Source organism: Lutra lutra, chromosome 7, assembly GCF_902655055.1.
Source record: "Lutra lutra chromosome 7, mLutLut1.2, whole genome shotgun sequence".
Classification (NCBI taxonomy): domain Eukaryota; kingdom Metazoa; phylum Chordata; class Mammalia; order Carnivora; family Mustelidae; genus Lutra; species Lutra lutra.
The window spans coordinates 80,562,925-80,589,630 of NC_062284.1; the positions used below are offsets into that span (position 1 = coordinate 80,562,925).

General features: G+C 40.5%; 1 protein-coding gene across 4 annotated transcripts in view; it reads left to right on the forward strand.

Annotated features, from left to right (window-relative positions):
* G2E3 (G2/M-phase specific E3 ubiquitin protein ligase) overlaps positions 1-26,706 on the forward strand; it is a 70,648-nt gene that overhangs the window by 5,069 nt on the left and 38,873 nt on the right. For 3 of the 4 annotated variants that reach the window (XM_047737402.1, XM_047737400.1, XM_047737399.1), the window contains exons 2-3: positions 20,281-20,321; positions 24,539-24,636. In XM_047737402.1, the coding sequence (XP_047593358.1) occupies positions 20,281-20,321; positions 24,539-24,636 (139 nt within the window). The remainder of the gene's footprint in view (positions 1-20,280; positions 20,322-24,538; positions 24,637-26,706) is intronic. The other variant, XM_047737401.1, reaches the window with a different exon arrangement.

Genomic DNA, 26,706 nt, shown 5'->3' on the forward strand with positions numbered 1-26,706 from the left:
AGTTGCTTCTAAAGGTTGGCATTTGTGAATAAAGATGCTGTGAACATGGGAATGCTTTGACTTTGATGTAAGTTTTGACCTCCTTTGGGTAAATACTAAGGAGCAGGATTGCATAACTGAGGTAAATTCCACTTGGTTGTGGTGTATAATTTTTTAAATAAATTGTTAGACTTGATCTGCTAATATTTTGTTGAGGTTTTTTGCATCCTTGAGAGATAATGGTCTGAAATTCTTTTGTGATGTCTTTGACATTGGTATGAGGGTAATGATGATAGTTTATAGCTTCCTAAACTAGGAAGCATTCCTTCTGCTTCTATCTTCTGAAAGAGGTTGTAGAGAATTGGTATAATTTCTTCCTCAAATGTTTGGTAGGATTCACCAGCGAATCCATCTGGGCCCGGTGCTTTCTGTTTGGGAAGGTGATTAATTACTGATTCAGTTTCTCTGATACAGTCCTAGTCAGAGTGTTTATTTCTCCTTGTGTGAGTTTTGGCAAATTGTCTTTCAAGGAATTGGCCCATTTCATCTGGATTTGTGTGCATAGAGTTAACGGTATTCCTTTATTTTATATATTTTTTAAAGATTTTATTTATTTCTCAGAGAGAGAGAGAGAGTGCAAGCACAAGCAAGGGGAGTGGCAGGCAGAGGGAGAAGCAGGCTCCCTACCTAGCAAGGAGCCCAATGTGGGACTCCATCCCAGGACCCTGGATTGTGACCTGAGCCAAAGGCAGACACTTAACTGGCGGAGCCACCCAGGCATCTTCATCACCTTTATGATATTTTTATATCATCACCTTTATGATATTTTTAATGCCATGGGATCTGTCATCATATCCCTTCTTTAATTTCTTATATTAGTAATTTGTGTCCTTTCTGATTTTTTTCTTAGCATATCTAGAGATTTTTTTCTTAGCACATCTAGACTTCATGGATCTTTCCAAAGAACCAGCTTTGGTTTTGTTTCTCTAGTGATTTCTTGTTTTCAATTTCATTTATTTCTGCTCTAAATCTTATTACTTATTTTCTTCTACTTAATTTTGATTTAATTTCTTTTTATAGTTTTCTACAGTAGAAGCTTAGATGAGTCATTTTAGATCTTTTCTAGTATTATTCAATGATCTAAGTTTCCCTCCAAGCCCTGCTTCACAGCATCCCTCAAATTTTATTGAGTTGTGTTTTCATTTTCATTTAGTTCAAAATATTTTGTATTTTCTCCTGAGATTTCTTTTTTGATTCTTGTGTTATTTAAAATTGTGTTGTTTAATCTCTACATATTTTTCAGATTTCCCAGCTATCTTTCTGTTACTAATTTTTAGTTTAATTCCATTGTGGTCTGAGCAGACATTGATTTCGATTTTAAATTTGTTAAGGACTGTCTTACAGCCTAGTATATGGTCTGTCTTGGCATATGCTCTATGTAAGCTTAAGAAGAATATGCATTCTGCTGTTGTAGGATAAAGTAGTCCATTCTATCTAGTTGTTTCATGATGATGTTCAGTTCAACTATCAATCAGTTCTTTACTGATTTTTCCTACTAGATCTGTCCGTTTCTGATAGAGCGGTGTTTAAGTCTCCAACTGTGGTTATGGATTTACTTGTTTCTCTTTATAGTGCAATTGGTTTTTGTTTCCCATAGTTTTCCTCACATAATTTAACATAGTTAAACATAGTTCTTAGGTGTATGCATATTAAGTATTGTTACATCTTCTTGGAGAGTTGATCCCTTTGTCATTATTTAATGCCCTATTTATCCCTTGTAATTTCCTTACTTTAAAGTCTGCTTTGTCTGAAATTACATAGCTACTCCTGCTTTCTTCTGATTAGTCTTAGCATGTTTTATTATTCTCCATCCATTTATGTTTAATTAATATTTAAAGTGGATTTTTTGGTAGAAAACATATAATTGGGTCTTATTTTTTTATCTGGCCTGACAAATCTGTCTTTTTAATTGGTACATTTAGACTGTTGACATTCAACATGACTGTTGAGATAGTTGGATTAATGTCTATTCTATTTGTTACTGTTTTCTATTTGCTGCCTTTCTTTTTTGTTCGTATTTGTCTCCATTCTTTTTCTTCCTTTTTGTGGTTTTAATTAATCATTTCATATGAATTTTTTTTCCATTCTTAGGATATTAGCTATATTTCCTTTCTAACTTTTTAGTGGTTGTCCTACAATTTGAAGTATGCATTTACAATTAGAACAATAATTGAACATTGTTGGTTTTTTTATTTTTTTATTTTTTATTTTTTAAAGATTTTATTTATTTATTTGACAGAGAGAGATCACAAGTAGACAGAGAGGCAGGCAGAGAGAGAGAGAGGGAAGCAGGCTCCCTGCTGAGCAGAGAGCCCGATGTCGATGTCGATCTCGGGCTCGATCCTAGGACCCTGAGATCTGGGCTCAATCCCAGGATCCTGAGATCATGACCTGAGCCGAAGGCAGCGGCTTAACCCACTGAGCCACCCAGGCGCCCCGGTTTTGTTATTTTGAACAAACTGTTCTCTATTAGGTCAATTAAGAATAAGGAAAATAAAAGTTTTTATTTTACATTCACTTATTCCTTATTTGATGATCTTCTTTTCTTTATGTAGATCTGAATTTCTGAATATTATCTTCCTTTTCTTTCAAGAATTTCTTTTAACATTTCTTATAAAGCAGGTATATTGGCAACAAGTTCAGTTTTTGTTTGAGAAATATCTTTTTTCTTTTTTTAAGAGGGAGTTGTGCATGTGTGCAAGTTGGGGTTGGGGGGCAAAGGGAGAGGGAGAGAGAAAATCCCAAGCAGACTCCATCCCAGCTCAGAATCTGATGCAGGGCTCCATCTCGTGACCCTGAGATCATGACCTGAGCCAAAATTAAGTCAGATGCTTAACCAACTGAGCCACCCCAATGCACCTTCTTCTTCACTTTTGAAGGATAATTTTGCAAGATACAGAATTCTGGATTGGAATTTTTTTTTCCTCATCACTTCTTGCCTGCATGGTTTCTGAGGCAACATCAGATGTAATTCCTTCCTTTGTTCCTTTGTAAGTAAGGTGTTTTTTTCCTTTATTTTTGATTTTCTGTAGTTTGACATGAAATACCAAGGTATAGTTTTTTGGCATTTATTCTGTTTGGTGTTCTCTAAATATAGTAGATCTGTGGTTTGATGTTTGACAGTGACTTATCATTAATTTTTTTTAAGCTTTTTTTTTTTTTTTGAGCTTGAACTCGTGACCCCAAGATCAAGAATCATATGCTTTATCATTTGACCCAGCCAGGCATTTATCATTAAAATTGTTTCAGATATTCCTTCTGTTCTTTCCTCCCTTACAGTATTCCCAAAATGTTTATGTTACATCTTCTGTATTGTCCCAAGGTCCTTGGATATTTTGTTCTGTTTTTTTGTTTTATTTTTCTTTTTTCATGTTTGTTCTCTTTGTTCAGTTTTTTGTTTTGTTTTGTTTTTTAAAGATTTTATTTATTTATTGGACAGAGAGATCACAAGAAGGCAGAGAGGCAGGCAGAGAGAGAGGAGGAAGCAGGCTCCCCACTGAGCAGAGAGCCCGATGAGGGGCTCGATCCCAGCACCCTGGGATCATGACCTGAGCGGAAGGCAGAGGCTTAACCCACTGAGCCACCCAGGCGCCCCTCTTTGTTTAGTTTTAAAGTATCTGTTGAAATATCTTCAGGCTCAGAAATTCTTTACTTAACTGCATCCAGTCTGCCTGGAATCCCATCAAAGACATTCTTCATTTTTGTTACAGTGTTCTTCGACCTCTAGCATTTCTTTGGTGCTTGCTTAGGATTTTCATCTTTGTTCTTACATTGCCATCTGTTCTTGTATACTGTGTAGTTTATCTGTTATAGCCCTTAGCATATTAATCAGAGTTGTTTCAAATTCCCAGTCTGATAATTGCAACATTCCTACCATGTCTGGTTTAGATGTTTGCTCTATCTTTTTGAATTGTGCCTTTTGCCACAATGATTTGTAATTTTTTCTTGATAGCCAGACTGGGTAAATCGCTGTAAATAGGCTGTTAGTAGTGTTGTGTTAAGGTATGGGTGAAGGGAAAGAGTTTAGTAGTCCTATGATTAGGTCTTAGTTTTTTCATGAGCTTATGTCTGTGAACTTACATGTATTTCTCAACTTCCCCCATCTTCCCCCTCATATGAGATAGGATGGCTAGAGTAGCTTGGAGTCAGTTAGGCTCTGATAATACCCTAGTAGGTTAGGCTTTGGTTAACTAGTTTCTCCTGAGGGCAGGCCTTAGTGAGAAGAATGGAATGCTTTGACATATTTCAGAATGGTACCTTTTCCCTTCTTCTGCCAGAATGAAATAAGTGAGAGAAAGGCAAATACCTTATGATTTCACTTATATATGGGATCTAAAAAACAAAACAAATAAACCAAAAAACCAGAAATAGATTTTTTTTTAAAATATTTTATTTATTTATTTGAGAGAGAGAGAGAGAGGGACAGTGAGAGAGAGCATGAACGAGGAGAAGGTCAGAGGGAGAAGCAGACTCCCCGTGGAGCTGGGAGCCTGATGCGGGACTCGATCCCGGGACTCCAGGATCATGACCTGAGCTGAAGGCAGTCGCTTAACCAACTGAGCCACCCAGGCACCCCAAGATTTTTAAATACAAAGAACAAATACAGAGAACAGTCTGATGGTTGCCAGAGCAGGGGGGTATGAGAGGGAATGGGTAGAATAGGTGTAGAGGATTAAGAGGTACAAACTTAGATTTATAAAATAAAGAAGTCATGAGGGATGAAAAGTACAGTATGGAAATATAATCAGTGATATTATATGGCAAGAGTAATGATTTATTTTGATGAGCATTTTGTAATGTTTGTAAATTTTGAATCACTATGTTGTACATGTGAAATTAATACTGTATGTGAGCTATACTTCAATTTAAAAAAAAAAAATCATACACCATTTTCAAGTGGAATTCATTCCAGGTGCAAGGATGGTTCAGTCTATGCAAATCAGTAAATGTGTAACATCAAATTAATTGAATGAGAAATAAACATCAAGTGGTCATATCAATAGAGCCAGATAAAGCATTTAAGAAAATTTAACATCCTTTCATGATAAAAATTGTCAACAAATTGAGTACAGAAGGAACTTATCTCAACATATTAAAGGCCAAACATAATAACCCCACAGTTAAAATACTCACTGGTGAAAGGTTGGAAGCTTTTCCTGTAAGATCAGGATTAAAACAGGAGTGCCCCCTATCACCATTCCTATGTAATATGGCTGGAATTCTTAGCCTGAGCAGTCAGGTAAGAAAAAGAAATGAAAGGCATCCAAATCAGAAAGGAGGAAGTAAAATTGTCTAATTTGTAGATGATGCAATCTTATATATCGAAAATCCTGAAAATCTCACCAAAAAACTTTTGGAATAGCCATCCAGCTGTAACAAGAAGGGAATTTGGCTTACTTCATTGTATTAGTTTTCTGTTGCTGTGTGACAAATCAGCCCAAAACTTTGTGACTTAGAACAACAAACATTATCTCACAGTTTCTGTGGGTCAGAAATTTGGGAGCAACTTAGCTGTGTTGTCCTGGCTTAGGGTCTTCCATGAAGTTACTCTCTTTGTTAGCTAGTTGTCAGTTATATGAAGGCTTAATTGGTGTTGGAGGATTTGCTTTTTTCTAAAATGGCTCACTCTTTCTAAGTAGGCCTTTCCAAGGAGCATCTTCAAAGTCTTTATATCCTGACAGCTTCCTCCATGACAGAGAGTAAGGAGGAAGTCACAGTGACTTTTATGACCTAGTCATACATTGTCATTTCTGCGAACCTCTTTGGTAGAAGCAAGTTACTCCCTCAAGGAGAGGGAAATCAGGCTTCACCTTTTGAAGGGAGGAGTATCACTGATGGCCAAATGGAGGTATGTAGTAGAAGAGACTCAGAATACTTTTTGACAGTGGCTTCTTGGAATTCTTCATTAAATTGTTCATGGTGTCTCAAGGAAGGAGAGAATAGTTTGCTATTATTTAGAAGACCAAGTCTGTTGAGACTAGGGCTGTTAATTGAGACATAGATTTACATAACCTTATTTTCCTACTTCTGTAAAGTTTTATAGGCGAGATAAACACGACACCAGGCGAGGTAGGCGCAAGGCAAGATTTATTAAAGGTACTCTACGGCGAAGTTTCAGGGTTCAGGAGGAGAGCCAGGAAAGTTGTGCTGGGAGGAGGAGGGCACCCTCAGGCGAGGTTCCGAGACTCTGGAAAGCAGAGTGGGCGGAATTCCCACTGGGAGGGAGTTGGCGGGGGTCTTTTATCTGTTTCCTGCATAGGTATCGGGTTACCTATGGAGACTTGACCTGGGCATACATCCTTTTGGCGGGAGAGTCAAGGGTGAAGGAAAGGGGGGAGGAGGCTGGAAGACGGTGGGACCCGGCGGTCATTTCTCTTGTTCCTTCTGCACTCCCAGAGCCCGCCGACCATTTTGGTGTAATAGGGGTGGAGACTCAGATCTGGCTACTTCCTGCTGGCAAAGGGGCGTCGTCATAGGGTCCTTTGGATGTGGGTAGGCGGGTATAAGGATGCAGGAGGAGTTGGTTGACGGTGACCCTGGAAACCTCACGGATGCTATCCTGAATAAAGCGAAGAACACAGGGGGCCATTAGTGCTAATAGGCAGAGGAGAATAAGGGGACTTAGGATTGGAAGGAGCCAGGTCGTTAAGGGGGAGAGCCACCATTGAGAGGGGTTTATTCCAGGGCAATGCCAGCCACCAAGGGAGTCGCAGATTTTTGCCAGGGCACCAATATTGGTTTTGATTATACTGGATTCATTGATATAATAGCAGCATTCTTCATTGAGGAATAAACAGTTTCCTCCCTTGTCTGCGGTGAGCAGGTCCAGGGCTCGCCGGTTCTGTAGGGCTACCTGGGCCACTGAGGTAATCTGTCGTTGTAGGGATGCCAAAGACTCGGTTGAGGCCTCCACGGCTGTTCGGAGCTGTTTGGATAAATCTCGGGTAGCATCTATGGAGTGAGCTAGGGCCCCAGTGCCCAGCCCGGTGGCCACTAGGGAAGATGCCAAGGAGACCCCAATAACCAGAGGAAGAAACACAGCCCTTTTCTGTTGCTGGAGGGTGTCAGTGAGGATATCCACTTCAGCTTGTGTGTAGATGGTTAGTTGGGGGACCAGGGATATTGGGATGCATAGGAGGGTGTCTGAGAACTTGGGGGTTTTCGACAGAGTGCCATTGCACCAAAAGAAACCTCCGGGAGGAGCGTGAGTAGGGGAGGATGAATCAGTCAAATTGCATAAGGAAGGGTTTGGGGATGAGTAGCAGAATGGGAGTACTGAGTTTTGAGGATCAACAAATAGGGGAATGTCCTGTAGAGTGGTGGGTGCCGAAGAGGTAAGAGTGGGAGTGGTTATTTCGAAAGGTTGTGGTAAGGGTACCACGATAAGGGGGTTGGCACCGAGAGCTGCACAGATGAAGCAGTGGGACAGGTTGCCCCTACCGGAAAGGTTGGTCAGAGTAAGGCCTTGTTAAATCAGTTTGAGCCAAGAAAATGGGTCAGAATCCTGAGTAGGAGAGGCGAGTAGGACATTTCGGATTGCTTGTTCCTGGGCCTGGATGGACCACGACTGGCTCTAGAGGTCCTGAGGATTTTTGGGAATGTTTCTAACATAGGCCTGGTAGATGTGCAAGGAGGCCGTTGGATATGAATCAGAGGGCCATGTGTAAAGTTTGGCCTCAACTCCAGTAGCCCATTGTGGATCCCAAGGGTCAGGGATGGTGAGGTACCAAGTACTACTCCCATCAGTGGTGAAGCGATATCGGGAGCGCTGGTTTCCATAAATATCTAGTCGGGCCTTATGCATTTTGCAGTAGGTATATGGGAAGCCCCTATTTGTCTGGACCCAGTATATTCGGCAGTTAGGATGAGTTTGGTCGTAGGTGAAGCAGATAGTGGGGTTGGAGTGCCCCCGCCGAATGGAAAGGAAGGCAGGGATGGTGAAGTTGATAGACGCCTGGCACCCTCTGGGCTGGCAATCGGTGGTAGCTAATATGCTATACTGTGCAGTCTCCCCATGGGTCCAGTTTTCCCTCAGGTAAAAGCGCCACCTGAACTCGGGTGTGATGGATTAGTGGCTAGGGAGGGTTAGGATGAAGGGGAGAGTGAGAAGTGCTGGAAATCTGCAACCACCTTGGCCCCAGGGTTTGGGAAGTCCAACCATCTTTTGGTGGGGCTGGTTTTAGATTGGAAATGTGTACCCATGGGTGGTGTCCTAGGAGTTTTGCCGCTGTGGGAGTTGTGAGAATAACAGTATGGGGACTGGTCCACCTGGGCTGTAAGGACTTTGGGTGAAGTTCTCGTAGGAGAACTTGGTCCCCAGGATTTAGGGCCTGGGGGAAGTCTCCTCCCGGCTGTCAGGGGCGGGGATGGTTGAATCTGCATGAGCCCTTAGGAGGGCTCGTAAGAGGGTCAGATAGGGCAGATAGGATAGGAGGGGTGGAGGAGAGGCAGGCGGGTTGTGATTGAGTAGGAAGGCCTGCCGCACAGGAGCTCAAAGGGGCTGAGTCCTGACGGGCCACTAGGGGACGCCCTAAGGCAGGTGAGTGCTAGTGGGAGAAGGGTTGGCCAAGAGAGGCAGGTTTCACGAGTGAGTTTGGTGAGTTGTTCCTTGAGGAGGCCATTGGCCCTCTCACCTTACCCAAGGATTGGGGGTGATAGGGGGTATGGAGGTTCCAGGTGATGTTGAGGCTCTCGGAGATCTGTTGTGTGATGCTGGAGATGAAGGCTGGTCCGTTGTCTGATTGTAGGGTTCGAGGGAGTCCAAACCTCGGGATGATGTGCTCAGTGAGAATGGCGGCGGCCACGTCTTCTGTTTCCCTGGTGGTGGGGAATGCCTCGATCCAGCCTGTGAAGGTGTCCACAAGAGTTAGTAGATATCTAAAGGTTTTGTGTCGAGGCATGTGAGTGAAGTCAAGTTGCCAGTCCTTGCCTCGCTGATGCCCGCGGAGCTGGTGGGTGTGTCCCGGTCTGCGGAGGCCGCCCTGGGCATTGACTGCAGAACAGGTTCTGCAGGCCTGGTGTACCTTCTTAATGGTCTTTTGGAGGAAGGGGGTGGTGAAAGAGAGGTTGGAGAAATTGGTATAGGGCCTTTGGACTGATGTGGAGAGACTGGTGGATGTCAGTAATGAGGGTATAGATTAGGCTGTTCGGGAAGGCAATTTTGTCCTGGACAAAATACCATCCCTTGTTACCCAACCTGCCACCTAATGTTTTGAGGGCCCAAGTCTCCTCATCAGTCTACGAGGGACTGTGAGGAGTGTTGAGAAACAGGAGAGGGGATGGAGAGGAGTTTAAGGCCATCTGTCGGGCAATAGAGTCAGTCTTGTTGTTCCCCAAAGAGATGGGGTCCTTGGAGGTCTGATGGCCATGGCAGTGGACAGTAGCCACCTCAGTAGGGTACTTGAGAGCCTCGAGGAGTTTGGCAATAAGAGGCCCGTTGACTATGGGGGTTCCCTTGGTTGTGAGAAATCCCCTTTCTTGCCAGAGGACAGAGTGAGTGTGGGAAATAAGGAAAGCATATTTGGAATCAGTATAAATAGTGACCCGTTGGCCCTCAGATAAGTGAAGGGCCCTGGTAAGAGCCACGAGTTCTGCCTTTTTGAGAAGTAGTCCCAGTGGGAAGGGGGGCCGCTCCTATGACTGCATCCAGGGTGACCACTGCATAGGCCGCATGTCCCCGTCCATCTGGGGCTATGAGGGAGCTCCCATCCACAAACAGAGTGCGATCGGGGTTAGGCAGTGGCCGGTCCGAAAGTCCTGGATGGGAGGGAGAGAGTTCTTCCAGGAGTTGAGAACAGGAGTGGAAAGGAGTGGGGGTAGACGAAGGTGTCAGCAAGAGAGTGGCGGGATTTAGGCGAGGGGAGACAGAGAGTGTGACCTGGGGTTTTCTATGAATAGCAGGTGGTAGAGTTGGAGACAGGAAGGAGTGAGTTGTGCCAAGGATTTGTGGCTGACTAAGTCCATTAGTCGATGGGGGGAGAAGACCGTGAGGGGCTGTCCTAAGGTAAGTTTGAGGGCCTCCTTTATAAGAGAAGCGGCTGCCACTAGGACCCTGAGGGAGGGCTGCCATCCCTGGGCGGTGACATCTAGTTGCTTGGAGAGATAGGCCACCGCCCAGTAGGTGGGACCAGCTGGTTGGGCCAGAAGGCCCATGGCCAGGCCAGGCCAGGCCAGGCCAGACCGTTAGTCAGTAAAAAGGTGAAAAGGCTTTGAAGGGTCAGGCAAGGCCAGACTTGGTCCCGAAATGAGGTGGCTCCTGAGCTGGTAGAACAGATGTCTAATGGAGCCTGGGTCAGTTAGAGGTCCCTGGGGTGTATCTTTGGCGGCCCTGTATAAGGGCTGGGCCAGAATGGCAAAATTGGGGATCTAGTGTCTAAAAAAGCCCACCAGTCCTAGAAATGACAGTATATCATCCGCGTTCTGAGGGGGTTGTAGGTTCTGTAGAAGGCGGATACGGTCTCCTGTGAGGGATTTAGAAGTGGGAGTTAGTAATATTCCCAAGTGGGTGACTGAGGGAGTGTAGAGTTGGGCCTTGGCGGGTGTCACTTGGTATCCCTTGGAGTCAAGGAAATTGAGCAGAGTGGTGGTATCCTCCTGAGAGGAGGGGAGGGAAGGGCTGCGGAGGAGGAGATCACCTACATATTGGAGGAGAGTGCTGGCTGCGAGGGTGCACTATTGGAGATCTTTGGCCAGGGCCTGACCAAAGATGTGAGGGCTATCTCGGAAGCCCTGGGGCAGGACCGTCCAGGTTAGCTGTCCAGAAACATGCGTTTCCGGGTCCTCCCAGGTGAAGGCGAAGAGGGAATAGGAGTCCGGATGAAGGGGGATAGTAAAGAATGCCTCCTTGAGATCCAGGACAGAGAAGTGGGTAGTGTGTGGGGGAACATTGGAAAGGAGAATGTAGGGGTTGGGCACAACTGGATGGAGTGGGACTACTGGCCTCGTTAATAAGTCTCAGGTCCTGTACAAGGCGATAGGCTCCTGAGGGCTTTTTAATGGGGAGGATGGGGGTGTTGCATGGAGAGTTAATGCGGATAAGGAGATCCTGCTGCCAGAGGCGGTTGATGATGGTCTCAAGCCCTCGCTGTTGGGTCATTGAGATAGGGAACTGTGGGCCGGATGGAAATGTAGACTTGTCCTTGAGTCATATCCTGACTGGGGTGTGGTGGGTTGCTACTATAGGTCTGGAAATGTCCCATACCTGCGGGTCTACAGAGGGGAGACAGTCTGGGATAGGGGATAAGTCAGAGGGGAGCAGAGGGAGGATGAGGTGAGCCGAAGTAGAGGGGGAGGGAGAGAGACGAATGGTGACCTGAAGTTTGTGGAGGATGTCCCTGCCTAGTAGGGGAGCTGGGCAGGAAGGGATAATGAGGAAGGAGTGTGAGAAGGGGAACCCATCCAGGCTGCATGTAAGGGGTGGGGTGGCCTTTGGAGTGGAGGAAGTACCGTCAATTCTCATAACTGCAACTGGGGAGGGATGAGTAGGACCCGAGTAGGAAGGCAGGACAGAATAGGTACCCCGAGTCCAACAGAAAGGAAATGGACTTACCCGATACCTGGAGTGTGACCCTAGGCTTGGCATGGGTGAGAGGGGTGTCCCGAGTCTGGGCTCCGTCAGTCATCCTCCAATCCGAGAAGTTGGAAGGCAGGACTTACCTTCTCAGGGTTTCCCCAGCGTGGAGGTGCCAGGAATCCCTCGAGATTGGGTCAGTCTGATTTCCAGTGGCGCATCATGCGGCAGTGAGGGCACGGCCTAGTGGGCGCTTTTGGATTGGAGCATTGACGGGCCCAGTGTCCCTTGGCTCCGCACTTAAAACAGGCCCCTGGAGGGACGAGGTTAGGTGCTCCCTTCTGTTGACCCCCAGAACCTGCTGGTCTCAGGGCTGCTACCAGGGCCTGGGTCTGCAGTTGGACCTTCTGTTGGAGTCTGGCTTGGCGCTTAAATTCTGCTGCCTCCTCTCGGGAGGAGGGAGTTAAGGACTTTAAATGCCATTTTCACCAGATCAGAAATGGGAGTTTGAGGGCCCTCCTCCGCTTTCTTTAATTTTTTCCGAATGTCGGCAGCTGACTGAGAAATAGAGTAGCTAAAACAGTTGCCCCTGCCGGAGAAGCCAGGTCTAGGCAAAAGTATTGAGTCAGCGCCTCAGTAAGTCAGTTAAGGAAAATGGCCGGGTTCTCCTCCCTAAGTTTATCATAGTTGACTGCCCTTATTAGAGGCAGCCCGCATGCCGGTGATAAGGCACTGGACCATGCGGTCACGGCGCCGGTGCCCATCTTGGCCATCTTGGTAGTCCCATTCAGGCTCCACGGCTGGGACCGCCTGAGCGCCACCTGGCATGGTGGCATCAGTAAGGTGGACCTGATCAGCATATTCTCGGGCTTCCACTTAGGAAGTTTCAAAGTTCATACACTGGAAGGAAAACAAATGATAAAATCAATTTTAAAATATGTGAATAGTCTTTTTTTTTTTTTAAAGATTTTACTTATTTATTTATTTGAGAGAGAGAGAGTGTGAGCATGAGTCAGGGGGAGGGGCCAAGGGAGAGAGATAGCCAGGCTCCCTGCTGAGCAGAGAGCCTGCCACTCACCCAGGACTCCAGGATCATGACCTGAGCCACCCAGGTGCCCCCTCTTTTTTTTTTTTTTTTTTTTTTTGGCTAAAGTTTTGTTTTGGAGACTGAAAGTGATCATCATTCAGGATATAGAAAAAAGTTTTATTTCAGATCTGGGGATTAAGAAGGCTAACATCAACTGGTAGAAAGTATGGATTATGTACTGTCTTTAGAACATCCAATTTGGGGGTAGCTTTTAATTTTGATATAATTTTAAACTTAGGGAAAAGTTACAAGAATAGTATACAGAACTCCTGCATAGTATTCAGCAATTGTTTGTTTTGTGACCTAAAAGCCTAAAACCACCAGATATAAACCTGTGTAATGTGGTAAAGTTAGGTTTATTAACTCATTGTAGTGAGAGAGATTGCAGACCAGAGGAACCTCTGGGTTTCTCACCAAACAAAGGGTAAAACAATTTCTTTCTTTTTTTTTTTTTTTAAGATTTTATTTATTTATTTGACAGAGAGAGATCACAAGTAGGCAGAGAGGCAGGCAGAGAGAGAGGGAAGCAGGCTCCTTGCAGAGCAGAGAGCCCGATGCGGGGCTCGATCCCAGGATCCTGAGATCATGACCTGAGCCGAAGGCAGAGGCTTTAACCCACTGAGCCACCCAGGCGCCCCGGGTAAAACAATTTCTTAAAGGATTGTAGAGAATGGTGACATTTAGGTGAAATTTAAATGAACTAGTGTTTTGATAAGGTCAGGCAAAGCCAGAGCTGTGTGTAAAACTAAAGGAGTCAGCATCAGATCTGGACTACACAGTGGGCCTATGGTGTTTGTTCCTTGAAAACTACAAAATTAAGAGGAAGGAGAAATGTTGTGTTCAGAAAACCCATATGTATAGCTGTGTATTTTTTTTTGAAATTGAAATTTCTTCTCTGTATCATTAATGATTTAGGTCCTCTTAGCAAAAATAGGATATATCAGAAAGTTTCCTCATGACCTTTTCCAGTCATTTCCTTGACTGAGAGACAAGCACTATTCTGATATTTTCATGGTAGATTAATTTTGCCAGCCTCAGAATATCATATGAATGTAATAATATAAATATGAATGGTATGTAGTTTCTTTGTCAGCATATCTTTGAGGTTCATTTGTTTTTTTGCATCTTACAGCACTTACCTTTTTATTGCTAAGTAGTAGTTTTTAAAAAGATTTTATTTTTTTTTTTTAAAGATTTTATTTATTTATTTGACAGAGAGAAATCACAAGTAAGCAGAGAGGCAGGCAGAGAGAGAGGAGGAAGCAGGCTCCCTGCCGAGCAGAAAGCCCGATGCGGGGCTCGAACCCAGGACCTGGGATCATGACCTGAGCCGAAGGCAGCGGCTTAACCCACTGAGCCACTCAGGCGCCCCCAAAAGATTTTAATTTATTTGGGGTAGAGAGCGTGAGCATGGGGCTGGTGGGGGTGGGGGCAGAGGGAGAAGGAGAAACAGACTTCCCACGGAGCAGCAGCCTTGATGTGGAGCTAGATCCTAGGACCCTGAGGTCATGACCTGAACTAAAGGCAGATGTCTAACAGACTGAGCCACCCAGGTGTCACTATTGCTAAATAGTATTGTATTTTATTAGTAAACTGCAATTTGTTTATCCATTTTCTTAGTGGTAAACTAGTGGTTTTCAGCTTTGGAGTATTGTATAGAAAGCTATGAACATTCTTGCATAAGGTTTCTGTCTGTTTTTATTTTTCTTGGATAATTAACTAGATGTGAAATTCCTACATCAAAGACTAGTGTATTGGGTATATGTTTAACCTTTAAGAAAGTGCCAGAACTTGCACTCTTACGTTTCCACCAACAATTTATGTGAGTTTCTCAGTTGATTCATATCCTTTCCAATCTTTGGTGTTGATAGTCTTCTTAATTTTATCCATTATTGTGGGTATGAAATGGTCTGTCATAGTGATTTTAATCTTTTTTTTTTTTTTAAGATTTTATTTTTAAGCAATCTCTACACCCAGTGTTGGGGCTCAAACTTACAGCCCTGAAATCAAGAGTTCCGTGCTCTACCGACTGAGTCAGCCAGCAGTGCCTTGGTTTTAATCTTTTTTTTTTTTAAAGATTTTATTTATTTATTAGACAGAATCACAAGTAGTCAGAGAGGCAGGCAGAGAGAGAGGAGGAAGCAGGCTCCCCGAGGAGCAGAGAGCCCGATGTGGGGCTCGATCCCAGGACTCCGGGATCATGACCTGAGCTGAAGGCAGAGGCCTTAACCCGCTGAGCCACCCAGGTGCCCCGGTTTTAATCTTTATTATCCTAATTACAAATGATGTTGAGTGTTTTTTCATGTGTTTATTAACCATTCACATGATCTTCCTTTATGAAGTGTCCGTTCATGTCTTTAGCCCATTTTTTTTTAAATTGGATTGTTTGCTTTGTATTTGTTGAGTTGTAGGAGTTCTTTATATATTCTAGGTACAAGTCTTTGTCAGACACATCTTTACAAATGCTTTCTCCCAGTCTGTGGCATACTTATTTACTTTCTTAGTCATATCTTTTAATGAATGGAAGCTTTTAATTTTTTTTTTTAAAGAGTTCATTTATTTGCCAGGAAAAGAGAGAGCACAAGCAGGGAGAACGGCAGGCAGAAAGAGAAGCAGGCTCCATGCAGGACTCGACCCCAGGACCCTGGGAGGTCCTGACCTGAGTCGAAGGCAGACACCTAACCAACTGAGGCACCAGGCATCCCGGAAGCTTTTAATTTTTAAGTAGTGTAAGCTTTTAATTTTTAAGTAGTGTAATTTTTAAGTAGTGTAATTTAATTTTTAAGTAGTGTAATTTAAGTAGTGTAATTTTTAAGTAGTGTAATTACTTCTTCTGTTAAAACTTTTGTAGCTGTAGCTTACACAGTTAGGTCTATGATCCATTTGAAATTAGTATTTTCATGGTGTGAAGTATGGATCAAGGTTCATTTGTTCATTTGTTTTCCATATGGATATCCAGTTTTTCCATCACTATTTGTTGAAAAGGCTTTGCTTTTCCCCATTGATTGCATTGTTATCTTTGTTAAAAATTGAATAAGTGAAAAAAGATCTATTTCTGGACTTTCTAGTTCTGTTCCATTGGTCTATGTGGAATTGTGTATATTAATACACTTTTGAAAAACTACATGAAGTGCTTTTTAGGTATTGGCATACATAGGAAAAATCTTGCCCATATGTGTTTTGCTAGCATTAGAGATCTTTCTTGTGATCAGCTTATAGCCAATGACATTTGGAGGCTTTTCAGCATGGTTCTCTACATACTTCTATGATGTGTGTGTGTGTGTGTGTGTGTGTGTGTATGAGACGTAAGATTGATGTTCACTTTTAATTCTTTTATATTTATTTGTAATTAGGAGAAACTTTTTTTTTTTTTTAAAGATTTTATTTATTTATCAGAGAGAGAGAGGGAGAGCGAGCGAGCACAGGCAGACAGAATGGCAGGCAGAGGCAGAGTGAGAAGCAGGCTCCCTGCCAAGCAAGGAGCCCGATGTGGGACTTGATCCCAGGACGCTGGGATCATGACCTGAGCCGAAGGCAGCTACCTAACCAACTGAGCCACCCAGGCGTCCCGAGAAAGCTGTTTAAAACAACAGAATTCTGAGACTAGTAATAACAAAAAATTCAGACACCTTTTTTCTTAAAGTAACATAATTATCTGATATATGTTACAAAGATCTAGATAGAACTTCATCCCACTATCCACCAACAGATGCCTTGGGTCCTTGCGGTGGGAAGGGGAACAGGAAGAGATGTAGCCACATAGAAAATGTAGTGTAGAACATTGCCTGTCATATCAATATCTCTGGAATATGTATCAGTCATATTCAAAAAGTTATTAGCACTGGGGCGCCTGGGTGGCTCAGTGGGTTAAAACCTCTGCCTTTGGCTCAGGTCATAATCCCAGGGTCCGGGGATTGAGCCCCGCATCGGGCTCTCTGCTTGGCGGGGAGCCTGCTTCCTCCTCTCTCTCTGCCTGCCTCTCTGCCTGCTTGTGATCTCTGTCTGTCAAATAAATAAATAAAATCTTTTAAAAAAAATGTATTAGCACTGTGCTAGATGATACAGGAATTTTACCCTCAGGGAATTTGCCAGTGTAGCTGAAGAATTAAAAGAATTGAAATAAACATAATACAAAGTAATATGTGGTTAATGTTTGCTTTAAGGTCATTAAGAGAATTTAAGATATCTTTATTATAGTTGTCTGTGTTGTGGACCTCAATCATTATTCTGAGTTACAACGAAGCTTAGAGTAAAAAACAGTTGCAATTTGGGAGAAGGTAAGGAATTAATAAACTGGAGAGAGTGGCTCTCAGATGTAAATCTTTGTTATTGGATATTGCTTAAACATCACTTATAAATTAAAATTTTTATGTTTAGGTGAACTACAGTTATGTTTATGGAATTTTCCTCAATACTTATGTGTGAATAGATTTTTATACAGAATTCATCAGAAGTTGAATTATAGAGGCTGGACTCTAGGAAATAAGCTAAGGGTTGCTGGAGGGGAGGTGGGTAGGAGGAAGTAGATAATTGGGTGATGGGCATTAAATTAAGAAGGGCACTTGTTGTAATGAATACTGGGTATTATATGCAACCAATGAATCACTAAATTCTACCTCTGAAGCAATAAAAATAATATAACTGGAGGAAAAAAGGAAGTTGAATTATAAAGAACTCCTAATAAAAGAGGCATTTAGGGGCCCCTGGGTGGCTCAGTGGGTTAAAGCCTCTGCCTTCGGCTCAGGTCATGATCCCAGGGTCCTGGGATCGAGCCCCGCATCGGGCTTTCTGCTCAGCGGGGAGCCTGCTTCCTCCTCTCTCTCTCTCTCTCTGCCTGCCTGTGATCTCTATCTGTCAAATAAATAAATAAAATCCTTAAAAAAAAAAAAGAGGCATTTAATTTTTGTATTTATTGTATTTCATCAGTTTTAAGATGGACCCCTATCTACATACATCTTTTAGCATGTTTTAAAATGCCTGGGTGGCTCGATCAGTTAAGGGTCTGCCTTCAGCTTGGGTTGTGAACCGAGGTCCTGGGATCAAGTTCCATATCAGGCTTCTTGTTTGGTGGGGCACCTGCTTCTCCCTCTGCCTGATGCTCCCCCTGCTTGTGATCTCTCTCTCTCTCTGATAAATAAATAAATAAAAATCTTAAAAAAATAAAATAAAATCAGGTTGTGGTCCTTAGTTTGGCCAGTGGGGCAGTCCGCAGTCATTGTAGGAACATGTATATATATCAAAAGTGTTGTCATATGCCTGTAGGGTAAAAGCCGTGCTTCTTAAAACAAAACAAAACAAAACAAAAAAACCTCTAGAAAACACTTTTTAAAAAAAATATTTATTTGAGAGAGAGTAAGCGAAAGAGCGAGGACGAATTGGTAGAGGGATGGGAAGAGAGAGAGAAGCGGACTCCCTGCTAAGCAGAGAGCCTGATGGGGGGCTCAATCCCAGGACCCTCTTGACCTCAGCCAGCAGATGTTTAACCAACTGAGCCACCCAGGTGCCCCTAGAAAACACTAAAATACTGCTTTAATATTGCATGAATGGTTGTGGGGAGAAGATGGGAAAGATAGGCTGGACCTACTTAATTGCAAAGCTTACTTACTGTGGGGCTCTTTAGTTCTTTTATGGATTTTTTTTCTTAAGATTTTATTTATTTATTTGACAGACAGAGATCACAAATAGGCAGAGAGGCAGGCAGAGAGAGACAGGGGGAAGTAAGCTCCCCGCTGAGCAGAGAGTCCCATGCGGGGCTCCATCCCAAGACCCTGAGATCATGACCCGAGCCAAAGGCAGAGGCTTTAACCCACTGCGCCACCCAGGCACCTCTGTTTAATGGATTCTTTTAAGAGCTACCAATCTCATTGGCACATATGATTTTTTTATAAGGACGATTCCGGAAATACCAAAGGCTTGGAGACAAAATGATCCAAATTTGGACTGTGACTTTTTTTTTTTTTTTAAAGAGTTTATTTATTTATTTGTCAGAGAGAGAGAGGGAGAGAGAGCGAGCACAGGCAGACAGAATGGCAGGCAGAGGCAGAGGGAGAAGCAGGCTCCCCGATGAGCAAGGAGCCCGATGTGGGACCCGATCCCAGGACGCTGGGATCATGACCTGAGCCGAAGGCAGCTGCTTAACCAACTGAGCCACCCAGGCGTCCCTGGACTGTGACTTTTTATAAAACACAAAAGTGATATGAGAAAATCAGTACTTAAACCCAAAACAGTTCTTACAATGAATATGAAATATAAATTCCAAATTGTAAAAAAGCATTGATGGAATTTGATAGTAATCTTTGTAGGGGAGTTTTGTCCTTTGCCATTTAATATTCTGTGTTATTTGTTGTTTTTTATTATTTTCATGTGAAGTGGCATAGTCACTCATTTACGGGTTAGTCTCTTCCTACTTAATGAGCTCTGACTCATATTTAACTTCTCTGAGCATTGGTTTGAAAACTAAAATGAGATTACATTTATTTACCTAGTAGCATTATTAAGTTTATTCTTTTTTACTTAAATTCCAAGAGCTTACACATACATTGTCTACTTAAATCTCATAGCATTTTAAGTAGGCTGTTTATATATTTTTGGTAAAGTGAAACTTTGATGTTAAGATAATATTCTTCTGATCTTTTCAAACTAGAGAACAGTTAGAAAAAGGTATGTTTCAGTAATGAATATAAGTAACTTTGTTAACTAGTAGGGAGTGAGGAGACAGGCAGATCACTGTCTTTCAGTATGCACAAGGTTGAACGTTCTACTAGAAGATGTGATATGGCAGATGCTTGCAGCTCTGTGAAGAATCCCTGAAAATGTAGGTCACAAATATAGCTTGATAAGAATTGTTTTGTAGGCTACTCAGTGGCATTGCTATTGATGATGCAACTTTTTTTCCCCTAAATAATGAACAACTCCTGATAAAGTTATAAACAATAATAAAATACAGATTTTCTTGACTTACATAGGAGTTGTAGTTTGAAAATAATTAATTTTGTTCTAGAATAGCAAGGAAAAAAAGATTTTGTGTTTATTTGTCAAATGGGCTTAGGGTCTAGGTTAATGTAATTACAATATTTTTTAACCTATTCAAATGTTCAGCTGGAAATTTGGAGGTCTAAACTATTTGTTATGTAGGTCTTTTTGGTGCATTAAGGTTATCCTGCAGTCCTAACGTCTTTTCACTAAATCCCAGTTGTCATCTTCATCTTCTTGACCACTAAAAAACATTTCCTCTGATTTTTTTTTTAAGATTTTGTTTATTTATTTGACAGAGATCACAAGTAGGCAGAGAGAGAGAGAGAGAGAGAGAGGAGGAAGCAGGCTCCCTGCCTAGCAAAGAGCCTGATGCGGGACTTGATCCCAGAATCCTGGGATCATGACCTGAGCCGAAGGCAGAGGCTTAACCCACTGAGCCACCCAGGCACCCCCATTTCCTCTGATTTTAACACTGGTCCCAGACTTTAATAACATGTTTGTTGAAAACTAGTGGCTTTAGATGTGTGAAAGGTAAGGAAAATTAAGTACTAGGGAAATAAATAATTATACAACTTATTTCTAATTATGCAGTGACTAAATTTTATTAAGGTGGATAATTTGAAACTTTGGAAATTAAGATGGCTGTATTGTATGTTCTCATTTTTCCTAGTAAAATGAATGAAAATAAACCTGGTGCCTCACAAAATCTCGGTAAGTAAAATACTTAAAACGTTTTCAAATATAATTTAAAATATTAAGATATTTTATTCTTGCCTTTTTATTACAAAAACTTTTTACAATTCTGACTCAAAATACAGGATGAGTTCCCTAATCCGTGCTTTTGTTCATTCATCCATATATGAAAGTATAGTATTACATGTATTCATTTCAAAAAAAATCTGCTGTAAGGGGACAATTTGCCAAATTTTATTTGTATTCTCTATTTGTATTTATCATCTTTTTGTATGACTTTCTCTTATATAAAGAAAAATGCAGGTGAGACCATTTTAAACTATGGTTAAAATTGTTTAAACATTTTAAACAAAACTTCACATGAAAAGGAAAACTCATCTGTAGGTGCTCACAACAATCTAAAATAGATTCAGAGACTTTTGCTTTTAGTTGTTGATTTCTTCATTTATTAGTTTTAACAGTATGTATTTATTTGCTACCATGGAAAATGAGAAATTTAAGTTGTTTTATTTTATATTCTTTTGCCACTACTCCTCTCATCTACCCTTTTTAAGATTTTTTTTTAATTCCCTCACAAATTAAAATATGATACTTAAAACCCTAATTTGACTATCACTGATAGTATCTGTTAACTCCACATCATGTTGGGTAAGGAAATTTGTGCTCTTAATCCTCCCTCTACTTTGCTTTTCTGCTTCTACCAGTAGACTTCTGTCCACTGTGCTAATTGTTCTGAAACTTAGTAATTCATGGTCTACCTTCATGTATTTGTGGACTGAAAATACTACCTTTACTCTTATTCTTCCTTAAGATTGACTTAGTTTTTTACTTACATGAATGTGTTTATGTCATTTTAATACAGCCAGTATCATTTGCCATAGTTAGAAGGTGATCTTAGTTTAGTGAAGTCAGAACAATGTTACTGAATTTTAAATATTAAAATTAAAAAACAACTAAGTGCAAATATGAACAAAAGCAGTCTACTTATAAAAATGCAGGCCTGAAAAAAAAATGCATGCCTAAAACCTAGTCTATTCTGCATCCAGTGTCTCCATACACTGGATGAAGAGAGGGAAAGGGAACAAATGGAAAAGCTACTGGTCCACAGTGTAACAGCAAAAACAGCTCCATCCAGCGCTCATCATGAGTACTTCTGTTCTCAAGTCTCAGCTCATTTCTTGTATTCCTTTTCCTTTTGATAGCTTGTATGCACATTTACAGCTAAGAGTATAGGCACTGGGGATGATGGAATTAAGATGAGAGCTGCCGGTATAAGATGTCCAATAAACAAATGGCAATTTTCTGGAGTTTATGTCAGAAAAAAGAGGAGTTTTAATCTTTCAAAAGATTAAGGAAAGGGCTTTCAGTTATGGCTTATCTCATTAACCTGTAGTGAGGGAGGGCAAATATAGGGGAGATATTTTAATGACATTAAATATTAGCTCATGATGTTTTTTCCCAGTCCTGAAATCTATTTTGTGATTAGCCTGTTAACAAATTTACCATTTCAATGCATGATATCCATTCTTGATTACATATATTGGCTAAATAATTAGTAAATAGAACTAGCTGCTGTAATAGGTAAATGCTGTGGTCTTACTGGTTTAACACAACAAAAGTTTATTACTTCCTTATGTTATAATTCAGTGTGGATTGGTTAGGGGTTGGAACAAATGGGGAGTTTCTGTTCCATGCAATCACTTAGAGATTCAAGCTCCTTTCATCTGCTGTCTTGAGAGTCTCAGTTTTTTCTCTTCAGCTAGTGATTTTCTCATTGTTTTATTAATGTTATTAGAAATTATCTGTAGACGTTAACATCATAAATTAGAAAAGATTGATAATTTTACTAATGTTTATTCAGTTATATGTAGCTACCATGCCCTTTTAATTATACTTGTGACTTCTCCAAGTTTAGACAAGCAAGAATGTAGTGCCAAGATTTAACTCAGATCTCCCTGACTCTACAATTTGCCTTTGTAAATTATTATTTTACGGTTTAAAAAAAAAAAATATATATATATATATATATAACATAAAATTCAGCATTTTAACTATTTTAAAGTGTGCAGTTTGGTGGCAGTTAGTACATTCACAGTGTTGTACAACCATCACCGCTATCTAGTTCCAGAACATTTTCATCATCCCCAAAGGAAACTACCCATTAGGCAGTTACTTTTCATTTCCCTTCTCCTTGGTTCCTGGAAACCACCAATCTGCTTTTTTGTCTGTCTTTGTGGATTTACCTATTCTGGAAAATGTAAGCTATTATATAAAATGGAGTCATATAATATGTGACCTCATGTGCTTGGTTTGTTTTAGCATAATGTCTCATTCATGTTGTAGTGGGTATCAGTACTTTCTTTTTTTTACAGCTGAATAATATTCCATTGTATGGATATAACATTAATTTATCCAATTCATCCATCCATTGATGGACATTTGGTTTATTTTCCCTTTTTGGCTTTTGAGAAAAGCACTGTTACAAATAAAAAACCAGTATTTGTTTGAACATCCACTTTCTGTTCTTTGGCATATATACCCAGGAGTTGGAAGTATTGTGTCATGGTAACTATGTTTAAGTTTTTGAGGAACTCTCAAATTATTTTTCCTAAGTCACTGTACCATTTTACATTTCCACCAGCAGTGTGTGAGGATTCCTATTTTTCCATATCTTTGCCAGCATTTGTTATTTTTTTTACATTTTGATAATAGCCATCCTAATAGATGTGAAGTGATAGCTCATTGTGGTTTTGATTTGCATTTCCCTGATTATTAAAATAGTAAAGACAGTTAATATCTTTCAATATGCTCTTTCAATATGCTTATTGGCTAATTATATTTTTTCTTTGGAAAAATGTTTATTCAAATCATTGAGCTACCAAGGCACCCCATCTTTGATCTGTTTTGATTTAATTTTTGTATATGGTGTCAGGTAGGGGTTCGTTTTCATTATCTCACATGTGGCTATCAAGCTGTCCTAGTACCATTTATTGAAGAGACTATTTTTTTCCCCATGAATGACCTTGGCATTTCTTGTTCAAAATTAATTGACCATCGATATATATGTTTATTTCTGGACTCTTTTCCTGTTGTTCTGTATCACTGTCCTTATGCCACTACAACACTTTTGATTTTGTAGCTTTTTTCTAAGTTTTGAATTTCCTCCATTTTTCTAGGTCAGTCTGGCTAAAAAGTTTTGTCCGTTTTGTTGATCTTTACAGAAAAGGAGCTTTGGTTTTTATCGGTTCTCTATTGTTTCTGTTTTCTGTGTCATCTCTCTATTTTTTCCTTCCTTCCTTTTAGCTTTTGGCTTAATATGCTCTTATTTTTCTAGTTCTTTAAGGTTAAAATTGTTACTGATTTGGGGGTCTTTCTTTTTTCATACTGGCTTACATAAAGATCATCCATCCTTGAACGTGTGTGCATCCTCTAGATTCCCTGTTATCTGTGGGAGCTTTTCAAAGCCTTTATTTCCCCATGTATCTCCTTTTCCCAACTTCTTTCCTTGGTCTTTTGGTCTGTCACCTGCTTGTCCCCTTTACGCCAGGTACTTCATCTAGTCTTAAATGCTTTTGGCAGAGAAAGTCCTGAGGCAGGCAAAACAGTGGCAGGCACCTGAGCCCATTCCTCAGGGATCCACCACACAGATCAAACCACATAATCACTTTTCTTTAAGAACGAGGTTCATTTTACCTCCTCTTGGACAGTGCAAACCTGGAACATGGGCCATCGTACCTAAGGCCCTTCATTGCTCAGATGAAGAGTGGGGGATGGTAGGCAGGTAAGTTAAAATGCCACAAAGTGCTCACCGGAATTTGCCATTCTGTTTCTTTATTGAGCATTCTCCTAATTGTTGTAATTTTTAAAATTAGATTTCAGAATTTCTGAAAAGTTGATTCTGACATTTTGGCAGCTTAATTTGTTGCTTTAGTGGGGAGATAAGAGTTTTGGAGTTTTCTAATCCATTACATTCTGTGATGTTACCCTACAAGTTGCTATTTTAATTATGCACTGGAATTCATCATTAAAATTTATTTAAAAATGTAAAGTCTTAAACAGTGATGTTTATTGCTTTAGAAATAGGTGTTAGAAATTTTTAAGTTACTGATGATATAATGTGATTTGCTCTCTCAGAAAGAATTGAATACATCACTTGAGAGAAGCTCCAGTTCCATAGGTTTTATTTTAAAAATTTAAAAATATTTTTTATATCTATTTACTTTTTTCACTGTTAGCTTGTGTTTTTTGTCGAAAAAATGATGACTGTCCTAATAAATATGGAGAAAAGAAAACTAATGAGAAATGGAATCTCACTGTACATTACTATTGTTTGGTGAGTATAATTTATAATTAAATCCTGGAAATTTGATACTCTTCTAAAGAAGACAATTAGATCTTGATGGCTGGTTTCTGAGAATTGGATGTCATTTTGCTTCTCTGCATCTCATTTTGCATATATATAAAATAAGGTTATTCATTTATCAAATTATAAGATTGTGAAATTATTTGGTGTGTATGTAGGAAGATCTGTCATCATTATCTGTTTATTTTTGCCTACCCTTTAGGGCCTAAATGAAAAAAGGAAAAAAATGGTTAGGTCTCTAAGGGAGTTGTCTTTTTATCACTTTCTTTTTTTCCATTATTGCTAGTGATAAATCTCAGAAAAGAGTTGCTTGAAGGTTCAGGGAGAAGAAGGGAAGTATTTTATTTTGCAGATAACCTAGAAAGAAAAGTTCTAAATAAAGGTACTAGAAAGTTGTGGGCGAGGAAGTAGATGAATTTCACTACTCGGGTCACTCGGAAGAAAGAAAAAGTGGTTTCGTACTGATAATTAGTCTTTCATTTGTTTCCCCTTCCCTCCACCAACTTTTCACCTCCCTGAATCTGTGTCTTAAGATATTAATGGCACCATCACTGCCTTAGCATGCCAAGACTGCAGCTAATAGACACAGTATTTCTTGATACTGTATGAGTTATATATTGCCACTTAAATTATCCCGAATTTTAGAAGCTTAAACAATTATTATCCTTAACATTTTCTGAGGGTCAGGAATCTGGTATTGGCTGAACTGGGTAGTTCTGACTCAGGGGCTCTCATGAGGTTGCAAATGAGATGTTAGCCCGGGTTCAGTCACATGAAGGTTAGACTGGGCTGGAGGATCCACTTCTGATGGCTTACTCACATGGCTTTTGGCCTTAGTACTTAATAACTGTTGACAGGAGGCCTCCATTTCTTACTTCCTGGGTACCTCCATAGGGTACTCACAGCATGGCATCTCGCTTCTTCCAGGGCAAGTGATAAAAGAGGGAGGGAGGGACGAATAGACAAGACACCAAGGTAGAACCATATAACTTAGTCTTCACAATCACATACTACTGTCACTTCTACTTTATTCTCTTTGTTAGAAGTGAGTCATTAAGGCTAGCCCACATTCAAGGAGAAGGGAGTTAGGCCCCATCTCTTAAAGGAAGAAGTATCAACAAGTTTGTAGATCTGTTTTTATACCTACTCAGCATCCATTTTTAAAACTCTAGATATTTCCTTGAGAAACCATCTAACATATTTCTTGGTGGTTCTCTAAGACTACAGTTTTCTGTCTCAAGTACTCTGTGGGTTAAATAGACTTCTAGACTGGTCTAGGAACCTAATTACTTTGTACTGAGATTTAAGGGAACATGAACTTGGCATTCCAAATTTGTTTCTAAGTTGGAAGTCTTATATTTTGTATCGCCAAAGGAAACCTTTTCATTTTTTGGAGAGTTTATTTTACTTTTTATGCAGTAGAATTAGGAAAGCTATTTTATTAGTCATTGGGGTTTTTTTTCTTAAACAATTCTTAAGTAATATGTATTTTTTTTTTCTCTAGGATATATTATACTGATTAAAATAATCCTCTAATCACAAATTTGAAGTATTTTTGAATTATTTCATATATTTAATTTGATCAAATATCCTTTATATTCTGTTTTTCGTTAATGAATACAATAATTCAAAAGATACCCATCTTAGGTTCAACACTTACAAGATCCTATTTCACTGTGAACAGGAAAGTGCAGTAATGTTATAAATGGTAATGGAATGTTAGAGCCTAAAGAGACTTAGAAACAACCTAGTACAGTTTTTATTTTTGCGTTTAAGGTGAGAGACATTAAATAACTTGCCTGGAGTTCCAGAAAGTTGGACACAGAGCCTGGTTTGCAAGCCAGAATTTCTTAGTCACAGTTCCATGTGTTTTCTTGATTCATATTTCCTTAACATATTTAAACTATAGTTAAAAGATTTTTAAAGACTCAAACATTTATGTTAACCATGATTCATTAGGTTTCCATAAATATACCTTTTAAGATTGAGAATCCAGCTACATTTAAAGTTAGCCTGAAATATCACTGATAAACTGAATTA